Source organism: Nipponia nippon, unplaced genomic scaffold (genome assembly GCF_047370975.1).
Source record: "Nipponia nippon isolate SJK-2023a ecotype South Korea unplaced genomic scaffold, ASM4737097v1 scaffold_4, whole genome shotgun sequence".
Lineage (NCBI taxonomy): Eukaryota > Metazoa > Chordata > Aves > Pelecaniformes > Threskiornithidae > Nipponia > Nipponia nippon.
The window spans coordinates 88205731-88225380 of NW_028262358.1; the positions used below are offsets into that span (position 1 = coordinate 88205731).

The 19650-nt window shown below is 37.8% G+C and overlaps 1 protein-coding gene across 1 annotated transcript in view; it reads left to right on the forward strand.

The window, feature by feature from the left end:
- The window catches only part of ME1 (malic enzyme 1), a 190768-nt gene that overhangs the window by 37937 nt on the left and 133181 nt on the right, over nucleotides 1-19650 (forward strand). Inside the window, exons 2-3 of the mRNA XM_087777022.1 lie at nucleotides 13410-13543; nucleotides 19141-19290. Coding sequence (XP_087633148.1) covers nucleotides 13410-13543; nucleotides 19141-19290 — 284 coding nt within the window. The remainder of the gene's footprint in view (nucleotides 1-13409; nucleotides 13544-19140; nucleotides 19291-19650) is intronic.

Below are 19650 nucleotides of genomic sequence, written 5' to 3' on the forward strand. Positions count from 1 at the left end.
GGAGAATACATATATGGGCAGGATTGTCTCATTAAAGATACCTTTCTGTCAAAGGCATGTAGCAGCTACTTCTGAGTAGTTCTTCTATTTCAACATGCAAATTTAAATTCAGGTTTGACCAAGAAACATATAGCAGGTGTTGGTGGGATATTGTGATGTACCATATGCCACCATGCTCTTGCAGAACTTCATGGTACATTAAATACAGATACTAACTTGGGTTAAAGGCTGACATACTGAAAACAGTCCTACCAACAGCATAATTTTAAAACATTGAAACTTTTTTTCATATTCCACCAAAGAAAATAAAGTATTTCTGTTAATTCTTACTGTGACACTTGTACAGAACAGAATTACAGCTGAAACCCCCAATTAACATCTTCTGAAGCAAATGCTGTATGGTCATCTGATAACAGATGGGCCTCTGTCCTAAAGCATGTTCTTTTTTTTCTTTTTTTTGTAAAAGGGATGTAAACAGAGTAATAAGCCATTCCTATGCACAGCTTTACATGCTTACTTTGTGATTAAAGAAAAGAATCTGTTTCTATCCACTGGTCAGCTTACTCAAAGTTGTAACTTGGCAATTTTTCTTCGTCATTTTAGAATAGAATCATGGAATTGTTTAGGTTGGAAAAGACCCTTAAGATCATTGAGTCCAACCATTAACCTAGCACTGCCAAGTCCACCACTAAACCATGCCCCTAAGCACCACATTCTGCACGTCTTTTAAATATCTCCAGGGATGGAGACTCAACCACTTCCCTACGCAGCCTCTTCCAGTGCCTGACTACCCTTTCGGTGAAGAAGTTTTTCCTAATATCTAATCCAAACCTCCCCTGGTGCAACTTGAAGCCATTTCCTCTTGTCCTATCGCTTGTTACTTGGGAAAAGAGTGCAACCCCTACCTCGCTACAGCCTCCTTTCAGGTAGTTGTAGAGAGCAATAAGGTCTCCTCTTGGCCTCCTCTTCTCCAGGCTAAACAGCCCCAGTTCCCTCAGCTGCTCCTCAGAAGTCTTGTTCTCTAGACCCTTCACCAACTTCGTTGCTCTTTTTGGACACGCTCCAGCACCTCGATGTCCTTCTTGTAGTGAGGGGCCCAAAACTAAACACAGTACTCAAGGTGCGGCCTCACCAGTGCCGAGTACAGGGGGACGATCACTTCCCTGGTCCTGCTGGCCATGCTATTCCTGAATTTTCAGTGACTTTTCAGCAAGAAGGAAAAGACTTTTACTTACAAGAGAATGTTGCAGGTAGGATACTTATCGTTATGGCAAAAATGGAACAAATATCTACCTGCTGGATAGCAATTAAGGCTGTGATTATAGATCAGGTGCATCAGAGTGTAAATTTTGCATGTTGCTTTAGTTTGGTTTTAATGTACTGGTTAATGCCAAGGTTGGATGAAGCAAGCTCCCCAAACAAAGGGTTTGGATAGGCTTTGCTATTTTCATGTATACATGTGTTGCCAGCTGTTACACTGAGATGATAAAAGGAAAAGTAAGTTGCAAGCTGTAGAATGGGAAATGATCGATAGGTATGCAATATATGCTATGACTGCGTATGACCGAAACACTTAGAGGTGATAGAATCCTGGGTTACCTATGACAATGGGAAGTATTAATCTCATGCATTTAGTCTGAAATAGTTGTTTACATTACTTTATAGTCCAAAAAAGGGAAAAGGGTACCTCCTAGAGGCCCAATCAGTCTTTCTTCATAGTCTGTGGCAGGTGCCCAGAGGACTAATTTTGAGTAAACACTTAACTTCTAGACACAGTGAAACAGTATGCTACCCATGAGTAATCTGATAATCTATGTCACTGGCATCAGCATGTTTCAGTGCCCTCAGTTCTCAGGTCAAATATTTGTAGTTCATCAGGCTGGCCAGTCTCCCTGTCACCACACTGATGCAATAGGGAGAATCCTCCCAAGCTGATGATGCAGGTACTGTTGTAGGTGTGGAAGGAGCTGTTCCAATGCAGTCATCTTTCAGCTTGAGGACCACGTGGATAGGAACAGCCATGGGAAGTTTCAAGGAAAAGCACTTACCCGGGATGAAACTGGGGGGGGAGGAAAATGTAGAAGTCAGGCTTCTGTGTGTCAGCAAGCAAACCAAGTAGGCACGTAGCTTGCTCATCAGAGGAAAGATTAGCTTTGTTTTGAGTTGCCATAATTAGCAAGATGCTTAAAAATACAATTTTAAGTTAGGCTAATATGTGTGGAAAGCTTTTTTTTTTTAATTGCCCACTAAACAAACCTCAAGTCTACATCTTCTTTGCAGTAGTTCTGCAGAAACGTGCCTTCTACCATTTCTTTCTGCTCTCTTCCTTTTATGTTGCATTATCTTAGGCTGTTTCTTTAGATTTCATTTATACCATTGTATTACTAGAAGGGAAAGACCATAGTATTGAGATTGGCCTCTGCCTTCGTCTAAGCAACTCTGTGTTATAGTATTTAAAATATTTATTTTATTAATTATTTCTCATGCTGGTGAAGAGAAACTTGTTGCTAAGTCCTATCAGAAACACAGAATACAGTAGTTGGTAATCTGTTTAGTCTCCGAGAGGCAACAATAAAATCTGTTAGGCATATCAGATTTGTCAAAATCAGGTTTGTCAGGGCTTACTAACCTGTATTTGGGTAAGTAGTTATTTTAGACAGATGGAATTTTTATCAGTCACTGAAATTCCTCTTCTACCTACATGGAAATCTTGACTGACTCTCAGATAAGATCTGATTTTGCAAGTGTAAATATTGCATATTGGAGACTGCATACTTGGAGACTGTACTTTATTTGTAAAATTATTACCATTAGAGAGCTTTTATTTGGCATTTCATTTGGAATCATTCTGATTAGCAATATATTTCACATGTTAGCTGATACGCTTATCTAAATTCCCTTCATAAATAGAGATTCCATGTTAGTTATTCCACTGATAGAATCATAGAATCATTAAGGTTGGAAAAGATCGAGTCCAACCGTTAACCTATCACTGCCAAGTCCACCACTAAACCATGACCTCGAGCACCACATCTACCCATCTTTTAAATACCTCCAGGGATGGAGACTCAACTGCTTCCCTGGGCGAAGTGCAGGGCATTGCAGGCATCCTTGATAAGAGTTATACCAGTACTGACTCACAGCATATACTGTACAAGTGAATGTCTTAAGTAGAATTTCAGATATGGTCTAATAAACCTTAGTGTCATCTATTTTGTTAAAAAATCACTATGATGCATTACATTTTTAATTCCTGTAGCTATAAATTATGTATCTACACATACAACTGCACATTGATATATCTGTAGAAGACAGACAGTATTGACAAAGGGAGTAATTAACAAGATTAATTTTATTACCATGATTCTTCCAGGGGATTAGAGCTCTAAAGTGGCCTACAACCAGTGTTTTTAATCTATAGTATAGGTAAACTGTGTTGAAAATTGACATCTGTCAGAAGAACATGCTCAACAAGTCTGAAAGTGATATTGCAAACTGCTGTTGTCTCTTTCCAGAACGGTTCCTGCAACCAGAGCTTTCCTAAGAAGGCATCTTTGAGGGTCAATACATTCCAAGGGAGCTTTAAACTAATAAAAATGGTTCAGAAATAGCCAGGGACAAAAACAAACCCTGAATGCTTGTTCAGCTTCTTTGGTTCTACATTTTAAGCTGTGTTTCATGTTGCTGTTTGGTCTTGTCTGCTAGCAGCAGCTAAGAGAGCTGAGCCAGGTCTCTCTACACTGGTGTGATGTCCCTGCTAGGGCATCAAGTCAGGGGAGACACAGATCACATCCAGTATTTGTTAGTAAGTCTTTTATTAATTTAGCTGTTACTACTAACAGAATCAAGCTGTTACTGTTAATAGCAGAGAACTATGCCCACTGAGCCAGCTCGCAGTTGGCTTATGCACACGTTCGTTGTAGCTCTGAGTAGCAGCAGAGAGGGCAGCCTCCCTCTTGGCTGGGAAGTGAAGGCTTGTACTGATGCACCTTTGAGCTGGGTGTTCGGAAAGTCCCTCAGGGCCCCTTGTTTCATCAGGTATCTCTCCAAAGTCCTTGTCTGCACGCAGCAGCCACTGCCATTCTGGATGTGGTCTGAGTTGTGCAGCTTGAGGGGAGCATGTGCTGGAGTCCTTGTGCAGAGCTGGTGGCTCTGGGTGTGACGAGTTTATCAGTTCTCGTGGAGTCAGCAGCACAACCAGTCTCTGGAGCTCTGCAGATCTTGGGAGACTTCACACGCTGCCTCTCGGCGGGCACAATGTTACCTCCTGTGTTCTGGAAACTATTTCTCCATCCATGGACATGGGGACCTATGGAACCCATTCACACCAGCTCATGCCTGCTGAACTGCAGAACTGTGATTGTCACATGAAAAGTGATAGGGTAGGCAGCTCTGCAGATCTTACTCTAACACAACTGTCCCTGAGCATCTTAATTATTTCAGTTGCAGGTACCGTAAGAATGCCATACAGGTCTGAGTTTGGGAGGTGGCATGCTGGGGGTTTCTGTCCCCTTATGTGTTACACTTTGTAAATGATTTTATGGCTTTAAAATTACATTAAATCTGCTTTTAAGGCAACCAACTCTGAAAGCATACAAATCCAGCCCTAGCAATTTTTTGGTTGCTTTGAGTTTAAAAATTCTTGTATTAGTATAAACGATTCAGAGTAAGATGACTTTTAATGGGACACGTGGATTGAGGAGTCAAAAGGACGACTGGGCTTGATGTGGCGGCCCACATATAGGCAACTAGTGCCCCGTGAGATACAGCGGAGTATTGTGCCTGGCTTTCATCTGTTGTTGTGTCTCCTATGCGATTGATTTATAGTTGATGTCATTGCCATGATTTATAGTTGATATCATTGCCATAGTGAGCTATGCCACCTGGATTTCTCCAATACCTTTGAGCCTCCCAGGTGACAGTAGATGCTTATTTGTGCAAATCTGGGCTGTACTCAATATAAACATTGGAGACTAGGGAGCAATTTGGATTACTGACTGCAAGGTATCTGTTCTAGGGTGAGCTGGATCCTTCTTTAGGCTTTTTTTCAAATCTATACAATGTATTCTATAGTTATCATAGGAGGATAGGTACCTAGATTGCATATGAACACCTAAATTTAGTGTCTAACTAGACTCAATCCCATCCTACATATACCACAGCATGCAATATATTTTGATATATTATTATCTTGTTAACTTGCTTTACTGCTCAGCGTGTTATTGTCTGCTGTTTGTGTAATACAGCCATCACAAACTTAAGGTGAGGAGACATTATGCAATCCAAAAAGATTTTTACTGCATTTATGTATAATAAAACAAATATATACAAAGAGTTTCTTAAAATAGGTTTGCTTGCTTACTTTCAGATAATTGTTTACAGTAGGTTAAAGGAAGATTGCTAAAATAAGAATGCTGTGATGTGTCATTTCTAATGTGCTGGTGTGAATCACGCTTGTATGCAATCACTGTATCAGCTCCCTGCAAGGCTGCCAAGCTGCCCACACGTTCCCATGATGAATTTGCCAAGAGAAGTCTGATCTCCTTCTGGCCATCTGCATTTGTTTTGAGTCATAAGTCCCTGGGTGTGTTTATTAGCTACTGGATTTATTCGTGCTTTATTTTTTGGAAGCTGCTTTTGACTTTTGTTTCAGTTTCCCCTGCTGACTCGACTTTTTAAGTTAGCTTTTGAAAATCCTATGGACTTAGAATTGGGCTGTGAATGTACTTCAGGTCTCTTGGCTTTTTGAAAACTATAAAAAATTGTGTGTGCAACACACTGCAGCAGATCTATCATGACCCTAGAAAACCAATTTTGAAATTATAAATGCCAAATGTCAGAATATAGTTCTTGAACTTAAATGCTTCTTAAAAGGCTGTGTTTAAAAAATGTGCACAAAACAAAACCTGTGCCCTTTTGGCATTTTATAGCTGAAATTAGGATAGATCCTCCTTTTCTTGTATGATCAGCGCTGTGCCTGTCAACTAGAAGTGTAGGTTTTTTTTATTTACCTTCAGCGTATCTTGCAGTCTCACAAGTCCTGATGCATGCCTGTGCACAAGGGCTTATCAAAAAGTGCTTTACCTAAACTGGGTTCTGCTGTTCACGCTTCACCAGTCCTCTTTTTCTGGCCTTCTCCTTCCTCGTCTCAGCCAGGGTAGTCACCCGTATGTGCCTGGCTTTTCAAGCTCCAGTGCAGGCCCTTAGCAGCAGGATTCACTGCTATTTTAGGGGATCTCAGCTACAAGCCAAGGTACCTGTGTGCTAGGTACTGTATAAAGCCAACAAAACCACACTTCCTCTGCCAAAGATGTGAATGGGTCATTAATCACTGGTTTGTATACCGATTTTTGAAACTTAATCCAAAATGCATAATCCAGAGCTAACCAATGTGCCTCATTAAATGCCCAACTAGGGATCTGGGCATAGTTTTGGGGGAAAATAGCTGCACTTTTTGGAAGGATGGCAGTTCTGTCTCACTAGTGACTTTTCTACTTGCAGTCTAATAATAGCTTAGGTGATGTTTGCATTACAAATGGTTACTGATCTTCTTTGCTTCTGAAAATTCACTGAGTTTTTTTCTGTGTGGGTTGCCAGAGGGTTGCAGCAGAAAGTTTGTATTTTCATGTTCAGTTTTCACCTCTTAACTCAATGATACACATCTTCAAACTGTGGTAACTTTCTGCTGGTGATCATACCCGTTCCTCTTATCAATTTCTAATTGTATTTGTCATCTTTCTCGCTTGTCTTCATGAGTACCATTTTAAAAGGATTGTTTTTATTCTTTAAAATTTTAATCATCCTGAATTTTTTTAAATCAAAATTGGGTTCTGCTCTTCAAGCCCTTCTTTAGCATATTTTTTTTTTTTACAACGAATCACTCCTAAGAAGGAAACATAGATCTTTAAGTTAATGTAAATTGACAATTTGCAGGGCCATTTTTTCCCCAGGTCCAAAAGAAGACCCCTGATGATAGAAAACTGTGTGCAGATTTGCAGCATTAAGAAGATTCCTCCCTCTCCTTACCTGCAGGGGTACTTCGTATGACCAGTCTGGCCTAAAGCGCTGTTTGTAGATTTATCAATCCAGACAGTTGCATTAGTTGCCCATGCTTGTAATAATTTTTGGCAGTCATGACAAGAATCGGGAGAGAAACTAGCTGTAACATCTTTAGCTATGCATAGTGATCCAACCCCAATGCCTTGCCGTGAACCACATTTGTTTTTAACACAATGAGTTTCTTACGCACTGTGTGCTCAGATGAGTTATTCTATTTCCTGGGGTATTGTGCCTTGAAATGGGTGTTGGACATGGAGTATTTAAAGTATTTATCTGGTTTTTCTGAAGTCATGTTTGGATAATAAGAATGCAAAATAGAGGGGAAATGCTTGTAAAACTTTATTTTTGTTCGTAAGGTGATTTTTTAAAAACACAAATTATATAAAATATCTCAAAGGGATTTGCAGACCATTAAGCTCTTAAATGTAGCTTAAAACACTTGAAAATGAATGCATGCCATATTTTTATAGAGATTTTATAAAAATTTCTTTGAATGTGTAAAATTTCAGTTGTGTGTGGGTTTTTTTTGGGTTTTTTTGTTTTTTTTTTTAATATTCTGATCTTAAAGGGGCTTATGAAACTGTTTTCATATAGCTCATACCTAGCAGACCTATACATAAGTTTTGCTGCTTCCTCAGCCTAAGAAGTTTTCCTTAAAATAAAGCAAAAGAAAATAGTTTTATTAATTTTGTCTTGGATTCCTCCTTAACAGTACTAGAATAGTATGAAAAGACAAAATTACTGAAGCCAAAAGCTTGACCAGCAAAAGATTTGCTTGCAAACAGTCATGCATACCAAAGATCATGTTTTCTTAAGGACTACATATAGTTCTGCGGTTGAATTTCTCCTGGAGACAACCTTGTGCATAAAGTAGTGTGAGCAGTATGGGATGATGTGTGACTGGCAACTAATAGTGATGCCAGTGATTTTTCATCTGGGACATCTTGGGGGAAAAAACTCTTCTCTGGTATCCTGAGAATGTTTTTGGTCTTTCAGCCAAAAGCATTCATCTCGTTTGCTTTTCTTCTCTCCTCCGCCCCCCCCCCCCCCGCCCCCCCGCCCGGCTTTTTTTTAAGAATATGGAATTGCAGAGTTCTGTAAGTCCATTTGTTCAAAGAATTGATTCTGATCTTGAGCAGACTTGTATTTCAGGCAGCTGTGGGATTTTTGCAGAGCCTTGTCTGGCAGAGCGCTCCCTGGCCTCTTTTACTCTGCCCAGGGTTACCAACTACTGTGGAGGGAGGCAGCGAGAGGTGGCGTAGAGCCAGCTATCCTCCTTCCAGCCACGGCTGCAGATGTTGTGCATATCTGAATCCCTCGGATTTGGGTGGTTCTTTCAAAATATCGTTGAAATTGGTTCACTGCACTTTTATGATTTAGATATACAGAGTGAGTTTTTTAATGGAGAGGTTTTTCACTTTTTGATGGATTCTGAGATAATGATGAACCTACTTGTCTGTTGTCCCCAAAATACTTTAGAGACTGTGATTTTTCTCTAGTAGTATCTTAGATCAGCAATCCAGAAATTTCTTTCTGGTAGAATAGATGGTACTTCTAGATATACTTCCTTGCTACATCTTTTTACCTTCCTCTTCATTTCTTCCTTCTCCCCTCCACAGATCCATTCTGCTCAAATATACATGTGGGTACTTGAGTTTGGATGTTGGTGTTGCTGGTTGTCTCCTGAGTCCCAGGGATGACCTGAAGTCTTATGGGCCTTGATCTTCTCCTACCAGAGGCTGAGGAAAAAGTCAGTGAGTCTGAGAACCTTGGATGTGGACATGGTTTCCTCTTCTAAGCCAGCATCCTTCTGTGTGCTATCAAGCTAACAGCTTTGTGGCATACCTGCAGTGAGGCTGATAGAAGGAAATAATCTTTTTCTAAAGGGATAGGGGTTTCTAAAAATGGAAATTTTGACCTATTACAGCAAAAGAGGGCTAGGTCTTGAGAGAAATTGGAGGAGGATCCCTTCAGTGAATATTGTTTGGAGATGGTTCTGGCTACCCTTTAGTGAAGCCGAATCTCATTAGCACATAGACAGCATGCACATATTACTTTGGTGCACTCTCTTTTTCTTGAGAAGGTTATATGAACTTAGCAATTAGATGAGCTTCAGATATTCTTCAGATATGAACAAAAAGTATGTCAATGCAATCTAATTTGTATTAAGAGATAAGACATGTCTCTTTACTGGCTGTGAACAGAGGCTGAGACAGCTCTCGATATATTTTGAATGTGCTCTCTGTCTTCTCAATCACTGCTTGAGAATTCAGTTCAAAGCTAGTGCAAAAAGCTATCTGATACAAGATGATGATGTGCTGTTTATTCTGTTTTATGGCTTTTCAGTAATGCAACTGGACAAGAGAATTGATATATATGTAATTGCAGTAAAACAGCCTTGTAGTTGAGGGGTTTTGGGGGAAAAGAGAGAAGCCAGGCAGAGGACATATAGTTAAGAGCTGAGCTGATAAACCGATAGAGATTAAATCATGAAAGAATACTGAGCAATATGCAGTAATATAAATCACTGCTACAATTACAAAACTTAACACCATTACAAATGGAAAGATGAATTCAGAATTAAGTGTATTTGCAATGAGTTGAACTTCTTGAAAATGAAAATACCAGACTCTGAGAGCTTTCTGTACAATTGCAAATATGAGAGGGCATTTGTGTCAAAGAAGCAATAAAAAAAAACAACCCAAAAGTTACACCAAAAGGTTTGTGAGAAAGGAAGACAATGAGGTGGCTGAAGAGCACCTTAGTTCTACCAAAACCAGAGCATATAAAGAAGCATATTAAACACAACCCTTGAAAAACTGCAAACTCTTACCTGGCAGGCTTAATAATAACTATACTTTTCATCTCCATGGTGTGTGTGTTATCTTTTGAAGGCATAAAGCAGTGAATAAATCAAAACAAATTAGGCAAAGGTTAATACTTATGTACTACTAAATACTAATAACAGGTGGGTACATTTTTATTTTGCACTCTGGCAAGAGGCTTTGTGTTGCTTTTAGATTGTCACACTGTTGTTCTTCTTGGACAATTTATTTGTAATGCAGAGTGCAAAATAAAAATACGCACATCTTCTATTATAGTTGGGGTGTACTTTAGATGATGGAAGTCTGTCCCATCCAGGTGTGCACAAAATGCAGTTCTTGGGAAGAGAAAGGAGCATACAGATCAAGCTGGACCTAGAGCCCTCTCTGCTGGATGGCTGGGAAACAACACTTCAAACAGGAAAAAAATAAGAATTCTGATGTAGAAAAGAAAATCTGAGAAGTGGTGCAAGAAATCTAGACATAAACCACAAAACTTATGTAGTCAAGCTCTTCCTATTATAAGCAGATGAAATAGCATACATTTATTGCATAAAATGGCCTTCTCTTATTAAATCATCAGGCGATATGTTTTAATGATAATTCTTTTCTTTTGAGCTTATGTGGTATCTGAGGGGAAAAAAGGAACTAATATTCCATCTTAGAAATTTGAAAAATTCATAATATCTGTGCCAAAGAAGAGTATGCAAGTAAAGAATTTTAAAACCATGTAGAGCATAGGAGGTGTAGATGGGCGCTGTATTTTTGTAGTAATGCCCAAAAGAAATTAACACTTAACTGGAGGAGCTGTAGCAATATGTGGAAAATATGCTATTCCAAGACCAAGTACTTTTTTAAAAAGGCACTTGGCAAGATGCATCAACTTTTCATGTGTCTGTTTTAAAAGAAAATATATTTTCCAGTAAGAGGGAAAACCCTATCATAGTAATTAAAGTCCATAACTTATTCCTAAAGTGAAGTCAAACACGGACTTTTTGAATTTTTTTTTTCTTTCAGAAAATTTGACAAATAGAAACAGGGGAAAGGAGAGATGCAGAGAATAATTGGATTGCCACTTTATTGCCAGCACTGAGAGATCCACTAAAACTATGCAGCTCCCTAAAGTCCAGCCATTTGGAACTGATGCTGAAGTGTGTGTGCGTGTGAGCACACATGCACAGCTTTTATGTGGTTTTTTTTTTAAGCCAAAAAAAAGTCTACTGGAGATAAGAGGGATCAACTTTGAATAAACTTGTGAGGAGCGTTGACTCTCCCTTCTTCCATGGTCTTTCAAAATGTGATAGCAGCTGAAGACACTCATGACATATCTGGCCACAGAAAATTCATGTAGGGACAAGAAAAAACAGGGTTTGTGTACGCTTTTGGAAACCTTTGAAACCTTGCATGCATGGAAAACTATAGCAAAACAGTCACTGACCTTTATTAAACTTGGTTTCCCTCCATTTCTGTGTGTGGGAGAAGCATGTTCTGGAAATGTTTGATGTTCTGTAAAGTGTTCATTATGAAATTTTTCTTTTCCTTTTTTTAGGCTATCATTTCACATAAGGGTAGCAACTTGATTAATGGCATTTTAGTGCAGATAGCATGGTGTGGTTGCCTTAGAGTTTTTTTTCCTACCTTTTTTTCAAGCAACAATGACATAACCACTTGAAAATTATTTTGATTAAAAAATGGTGTAAAAAGTGTAGAATAGTAAGAGACAGGAAGATTTTATAGTATATTTTTGTTCTGTAAGAATAAGTCCTGTGAGGTAAGTATTTCTGAAAAAAAAAATGAAGTCTATTCATGTAATCAAACTAACTGGTATGAATTTATCACATTGTATCACTCACTAGGTGTTGTGCGAAAGGCAGTAACAGCATTGTGTAAAGGACTGGGAATTTGTTCTCTTGAAAAGGCAGGAGTAGTGCAAATGTATGCTGAAGGATGCCTTTTGTATTTGTGCTTTTGTTTTTTCCCATCATTTGTTGACCCAGCTAATTCTAATGGTAGCATGAATAAAGAGATTTTAAAAGTGTATTTATAGAGCTAGTTGTGAAAGTATCTTAGTAGTAGTTATTTTCCACAGGAGAATAAATGCAGAAACATTACATTGCCATTTTTTCCTCTTTCATATCTCGCAAGGTGTTTTCTCAAATATTTTTTTCATAAGTACTTTGTATGTAGTTGCACGATAGGTGTAGAATATTAGGCAACTGTCTAATGGCTTGTTTATATAGGTGTATACACACACACACACACACACACACATATATATATCTTCTTGGTAGAGTAATAAATGCTATCTAACCTTTTTTTGATGCTATCTAACCTTTTTTAACTTAACTTTTGAATATGTTTAAGCTACATGATAAGCATATTGCAAAGATTATAGATGCTTTTGGTGTTAACCTAAGAGAGACCTCAAAGATGCTTGCAGGTCTGCCAGTACTGATTCCAGAGTGGAAGCAGTGCAGGCGTGGTGCTAAAGGAGAGCTGTAACATAGCTCTGGACCCACCAACCAGTGGCTATAGTGTGAAACAAATGAATAGATTTCATAGGTCATGTATGGAAGAAACTCCTCCGACATTCCTTTTTATCCCCTAAAACTATCAAAGGTCTGATCTTGTCCGTTAGTCCCAACTTGCTGTAGTTACCATAGCAAAATAAAGTCAGAGTGCTTGATACTAGTGTGCTAAACTCATGGTCATGTTTCTGCTGCAAAGGCATGCTCTTTCTTACAATAGCTTGGGTAATTTCTGAAGATATTTTACACAGACCGACCTCATTAAAAAGCAGCTATTTGGCAGTCTCTGCCAATCCACAAGCTGGATTTAAGTGTTAAGCATTCTGTGACTGTCCATGTTACATACTAAATACTTTTAAATGTCTTTTCTGGATCCAATAAGGGAATCCAGTAAGTCTGTACAGATTTTTCTTACTGTAACTGAATGTGAATTTGAAAAACAAAATAAACATGAATCCGAGTTTGCATTGAACTCGCTATGGCCAGGTTTCTCTGGGCAGACTTCAGGGGGTGCTGGACCAGGTTCTTTGACTATAAAATGATAGCAATGTCTTTATTGTACCAGAGAGTTCTGTTGAAAATTCACATGAACATCTGAGATAACTAAGATCTTGAAAAATTTCCAGATATTAAAAGCATGTTTACACTGAAAATGAACATTATCCATGCTTTGTGTTTAGAAGATAGCCAAACAAATGACTGTTTGAGAATATACTGATGCTCTCTTCTTCAGCTGTAACTTAATAATTTTGCAAGTAATAGTCTTACAGTGTCAGAAGACCTTAGCTCAGTTTGTGCTGGGATGGAGTTATTGTACTGTACAGGCCTGTTCTCTTACGACTCAGTAAAACCTTTTTCCAAAATCTTTGTATAATTGGTAATTCTGTTTAATATTAAATAGTTTTTCTGATGCTGACTTTACCTGTGCTATATTTTGCTGCAGAGTTTTCTCATATCTCTCATATATATGTATACATGATTTTTATTTTTCTTTTTTCAGGGCATGGCTTTTACCTTGGAGGAGAGGCAACAGTTGAATATTCATGGATTACTGCCACCTTGCTTTCTTGGTCAAGATGCCCAAGTTTATAGTATTATTAAGAACTTTGAAAGGCTGACATCTGACCTAGACAGGTAGAGTATGGCTATGAAACTTTATCCTAGTTATCAAACTGCGAGTCCCTTATTTATTTTTTTTTATGGTAGTACAGATGAAATTTTGTGCTTTTTTTCTGAGCTGTGATGGTTAATGATTGGGAATCATTAAGCTAAATATATACTTTTGCTACAATGCTTTCTTCAAAAAATCAACTGCTAATTTTAAATTGTAATATTGCAGTGCTGTTCACGTGAACTTATTATTTCAATAACCAAATGATGCAAAGGTCATCAGAAGCAAATAAACTCATGTGAAACTAAAAGTCAGTAATATCTTTACATGCATATAGATACATATGCATTAAAACAAATATATAAAATTTATAAAATATTATAAAATTAATATGTAATATAGTGTTGTTGTGTTTGGTTTTTTAAAAAGAAAAAAGCTGGGGAGGGCTTTAAACATTTATGAATACTCAGATGTTTTTTTTCTAAGTGTTTTATAGGCCCTAGAACAAAATACTATTCCTTTATTTTTTCCCCTGTGCCTTGCTTTTCTCTGTTGTGGGTTGTGTTGTTATCTGTATGTAATACATGGCTTTTAGATACCCGTCTGTTGGTGGCAAGGCTTTTTTATGATTTGAAGTTGCCACAACCTTTGTTTTTTATGGAGGCAGAATAGGATGAGCACAGCCTCCCTTGTAAGTGAAGAACTCATGATGGTGGTATCTTTTCCAGGTTAACTATTCTCCAGTGCTCTCAGGGAGGGCATTATCAGTTATCACAGAGCAGTAGCTTCCCAGACTAGAATGTTTTAGTCTAAGTCGCTGTGTGTAGCAAAGCGTAAAATTTCACGGAGACCCCTGCTTCAACCACTGATGTTACCATAGGAGAAAACTTTCTCTGTCCTTCTGTCCCCATCTCCTCAACACTGCCTTGAAGTAGTCCTTTCATAGAATCATAGAATTGTTAAGGTTGGAAAGGACCTCTGAGATCATTGAGTCCAACCTGTTAACCTGACTGCCTGGTCCACCTCTAAACCATGTCCCTAAGCACCGCATCCAAACGTTTTTTTAATGCTTCCAGGGACTGTGATTGCACCACTTCCCTGGGCAGTCTGTTCCAATGCCTAACCACTCTCTCCATGAAGAAATTTTTCTTAATATCTAATCTAAATCTCCCCTGGCACAACTTGAGGCCGTTTCCTCTTGTCCTATCACTTGTTACTTGGGAGAAGAGACTGACCCCCACCTCACTACAACCTCCTCTCGTGATACAGCTCATTGTTTCATATGTTTCAGGATATTTAAGTCTTTAAGACTGTTTCCATTTTTTTTTTTCCTACTTGAATTGCTGGGATTTCTATTCACCTGTAACTTAAAAGCAGGAAGCAAAAAGGTCTTTTACCCCATTGTTATATGTGTTTCTTAACTAGCAAAGAAATTTTGCTCCTACTTCAGGCCGTAGGAGAAAAGCACTTGTGTTTCTCAAAACATCACAGATTGAAAGTTACAGGTCTAGCTATGTGAAATTCAAGAGGAGACTAGCAGTATTTCCAAATCTTAATTCTTTATTTTTTTAGCAAAAAATTGTGGGTATTTAAATGACTCTTTGCCAAAATGAAAAATTTCTATGGGAAAGGAAAAAAGAAATAATCTATCAGTTTTAAATGACAGAGTATTAAAAGTTTGAATGCTGTGCCATTTGAACTACAATAAAACACCATATACTGAAATTTTGATCGCAGTGGGAATCATCAAATAAAAATAACTGTCTCTGAGTGTTGTGGGAATGCTTTGCAGAAAACTTGCTTTATCATGTTAAAAGAAAGAAAAGAAAAAATTTGTCTGTCTTGGGGGTGGGGAAGGAAAGGAACTTTTTTTTTAAAGTATACTTAATCCACATATGATAGACACAAATAATACACAAGTATAAATAAATATATTTACAAATAAATGTAAATAAAAGGTTTTCCAGAAGCTATTTGCTTCAGACCATTTTTTCCTCATCTGTCCCTGTTAAGCTTAATGTCTGTATATAATGAATTAAACAAAAACTCAATATCATTATTTCCCACCTATGAGTCGTCTTTTGCTTTTTCTCTTTTCCAAATAAATAGTTGGGTAAGGAAGAAATTTGTTTCCTGCTCCTGTGACCAGACATTCTTAAAACAGAAGCGCAAACATTACAATATTACATCCATGTGTCTTGAGCGTTAAACTGTAGCTTGCTATTTTATACCATAAAGCCAGTTTTAGTATAATGCCTTTTTCAGTATAAAGGTTATATTGTAATGGGCAGCTTTGCAGTACAAACTTGTTAATCGGGTTTTATTGACGTACTTCAGCTGAGAAAACTACTAAGTCTTTGCTTCATAGAAATAACTTGAAACTATTAAAAGTTTTTTTTCTCACTAACATGATCACAAGTCAAAACACTTCCATTAGGAGTGTAGTAATTAATATAAGAAAAAAATTTAAAGGCTGTCTTTATTTCCCAGTCTTATTCTGTGGCATGTGGCAGTGGTATTTTCTCAACCATGATTTTTGGTCCAGGTATTTGTATCTTCTCCTTCCCCTTATAGTCTGAATAAAGAGCATGACTCCATTTATAATGCTGGATAAGCTGGGCTGGACTCTCCATCCTTGGAGATACTCAAAACCTGACTGAACACAGTGCTGGGCAACCTGCTGTAGTTGACTCTGCTTTGAGCAGGGGATTGGATGAGGCGATCTCCAGAGGTCCCTTCCAACCTCAGCTAGCCTACGATTTCATAACGCAGGTCCATAGCAGTTAAGAAATAAGCTTTCAGGGGTAATCTTGGATCAATGCAAATTTGTGTAAATTAAATGAGGTTGGCCCTGAAGCACTTGAAATGATATAAATCCACAAGTCCCCCCCAAATGAAACTGTTTCATTAAGAAATCATATTTGTATTCTGTGGGAACACCCAGCAGGCCTAAATTGACTATTCATGTCATGCTATGCTTTGATTAAAAAATATTTTCCTCTTATATTAGTGGGGCATTATATTGCTGTGGCATTTTCTCCAGTTTTTAGCAAAACAAAATCATCTGTGCGTTACATGTGTAGGTTTACATTTAAGACCACTGATTGAAAGACTTGGTTACATTTGCATGCAGAAGGTATGTCCTTTGAAGACTGTCAATGATGGTATCTTGGGCTCCTTTGCAGAGATAAAACGCTTGTGTGAACTGAGTGTGCAAAAACTTGCTCATGCAAAATGTGATTTGCAGCTGTGTTTATAAGTCAAGTGTCTGTCAATTTTATTGGAGTATGTCAATAGGGATCCTGCTCTGAGAACATGTGCATTGCATGTGTGTGAGCTCAGTCCTTCAAGGCAATATGCGAACTCTGGTCTCCTGTACTTACACTCGTATTGAAGCATTTTAACGGGAAGAGTGACTCTGATCCTGCTGCAGTTACTCCTTGAATACCTTGACTGATGGAGAATGCCAGAAGACATTGAGTATGTCAACTGGAACTTGCAGGAAAATCTCAAGTGCTCCCTGTACAGGCAGGTGCTCAAGGACAACCTTGAGTAAGAGCATGCCTGAATGTACATATACTAATTCTAGCAAAAAACCCAGTTCTTCCAGTATGCATCTGGCATAGTCTTTGCTCCCACAGGAGCAGTGATTGAAAAGAGAAAGGGAAGCTGTTGTTTTCCTCCTAGAGCTCAGATTTGATAGTGGGTGCATACCTGTGCATTTTATGACCAAATACAAAAGATTAAGTGCAAGCATTTGAATATTGCAGAGGTGGAAGCTGTTAAGTACCTTAGACAGAAGGGTCTTGTCTGATGACACATTAATGCTGTGTATGACAGCATCTTACACTGTCAGGATTGTAGCTTGCCCTGGTTTTGACTGGAAAGAGGGTGTGTGTAAATTCATAAAGCTAAGCTGATAGTGCCATGGCAGAACATGTTTTGGCATAGCTGAAACTCCTTTGCTGACTTGCAGCATGGAATTGCTGTGCTCTGAAATACTGAGAGTTCATACACAAAATGAATGTGAAACAGCAGCAAATAAGTTGCCTGGTATGCTTGGCAAAAAGGAAGCCAATAACAGGAAATAATTGTATTCCTCTAACTTAATTTGGAAAAGCTGTGATAGATTCTGCAAGTAATTTAATCTTGTGTTGCTCCCCTGTATGTTCTTAATTGTCTGTCTTCTTGCTCTGTATTGACACTGAAATTGTTGCCCCTGACACAGCCACATCTTCTGCCTGGGCTTTTCTTTCTTCAAAGAGTCACACTGGTAAAATGTTATACTGAATGTGTGAACATTAGGGGAGGAGCCATCAGATGACTTTTCCCGAGAATGCTGCGTTGTTTTGCTTTTTCTTAAAGTTCTCTGTCTTTAGTAGCATTTCAATGTAGATATTGATGATACAAAGTAATGGAGCTAAGTATCTTACACAGGTTAAAAATAATAGCTCCTGTTTCCTCCCACTGTCCTTTATTTGCTCTCATGTTTAGCAAGATAAGAGCAAACAAACTTTGGGTTTGTTTTGTTTTTTGTTTTTGTTTTACCATTCCATTTTGCCTTGTAAAATGCATGCCAGTGATAGTAGGGCCAGTTATCCTAAGAAATCATCAGTAATTTTCTGGTAGTTATATCACTTTTCTTTTGGGTTTTGGATGTTTTATATCCTTTTGTTGCTACTGTATTTCATTCCTTTTGTAATAGCAGACTAGCATGAAAAGTTCTTAGGTGAAGTAAAGGCAAGGGGGAAAAGTGACATACTGAAATTTGAATGCTCTGTCTTACTTGCCAGGCCTTGGTTTTCATACTTTGAAACTCTTCCCCGAAATCTTCATTCAAGACTCCTTGTCTGAGGACAGATAATGGTTTTCTCCCTTTTTATAGCACAAATTATTCTTCTCAGTGTTTTATTGTTTGTTTTCACTATGTTTTCAATTAAATGTGGACTTCAGTAAAAGATTCCATTAAATACTGCGTTTTAAATATAGCTTTTTTTAAAACACAATGCTGAAAAACACTTCATGCTTTTAGTTGTGTAGATTACTCGGATGTTGCTAAAAGATGCATACTTGTTGTTGAATGCATTATAATCAACACCACATTGAGGACGAAGCATTTTTTGTTTTCCTCTTACGAAAGAATTTTTGAGAAAGTTGATCCCCCTAAGCAAGTTACTATGCCGAGAAAGAAGAGAGATTTTATACCTGCCACTGAAAAGTAGCCTTCTGATCAAAACTGCACTTCTCTAGAAATGTTTTTCATTTTATAATAATATTTCTTATGCTGATTTGGATATGGCCAATTATGCAATATTTGAAACTATGATTATAAGTAGTATGCAGTTATTATCTTCGCAATTTCTTTAGCATATCCTAAATATAAAAGTGGCATGATAAATGCAAATAAGAAAATAAAACCCCAATTTAATGCTATAAGACCTTTGTGTCTGAACCATTTGTGTTATTAAGACAAGGAGGAATAACTTTAAATACTCTCAACAACAAAGAGCCTGTTATAGAACAAACATAGCTTTAATTAATTATCTAAACACCTTTGTATTTCTAAATTTACTTTATATGTTTACTTGATGTCTGTCTAATTATATGTAATTCTTTACAGATATATTCTACTAATGAGTCTTCAGGATCGAAATGAAAAGCTCTTCTATAAAGTGCTGACTTCTGACATTGAAAGGTTCATGCCTATTGTTTATACTCCCACTGTGGGACTGGCTTGCCAACAATATGGTTTAGCATTTCGGAGGCCAAGGTATGTAAGTTTATACTTCAAATAAAAGTAATTGTATCTTATTTTCCTCTTGGCAGATTTCTGCAGGGGTTTTCTAACATAGCTGAATGTAAGCCAAAACTGCAATAATTGAGATAATTCAAACTACACTTTTGGTCTACATTAAACAATAATTTGTATTGCATTAAGAGGGCCAATGGTTGTTTTAATGGTATTAAAACATGGGAACATTTTAAATCTCATTAACTGACTTTTTTGGAATCCTAGCTGCATGTTACAAGACCAGAGAAGAATGGCTCTGTAGTCTTAGATTTGTCTTAGCAACCTGAAGGTCATAGGCTTGTACCTATATAAATATTTATCTTATAGGTATTTTATACA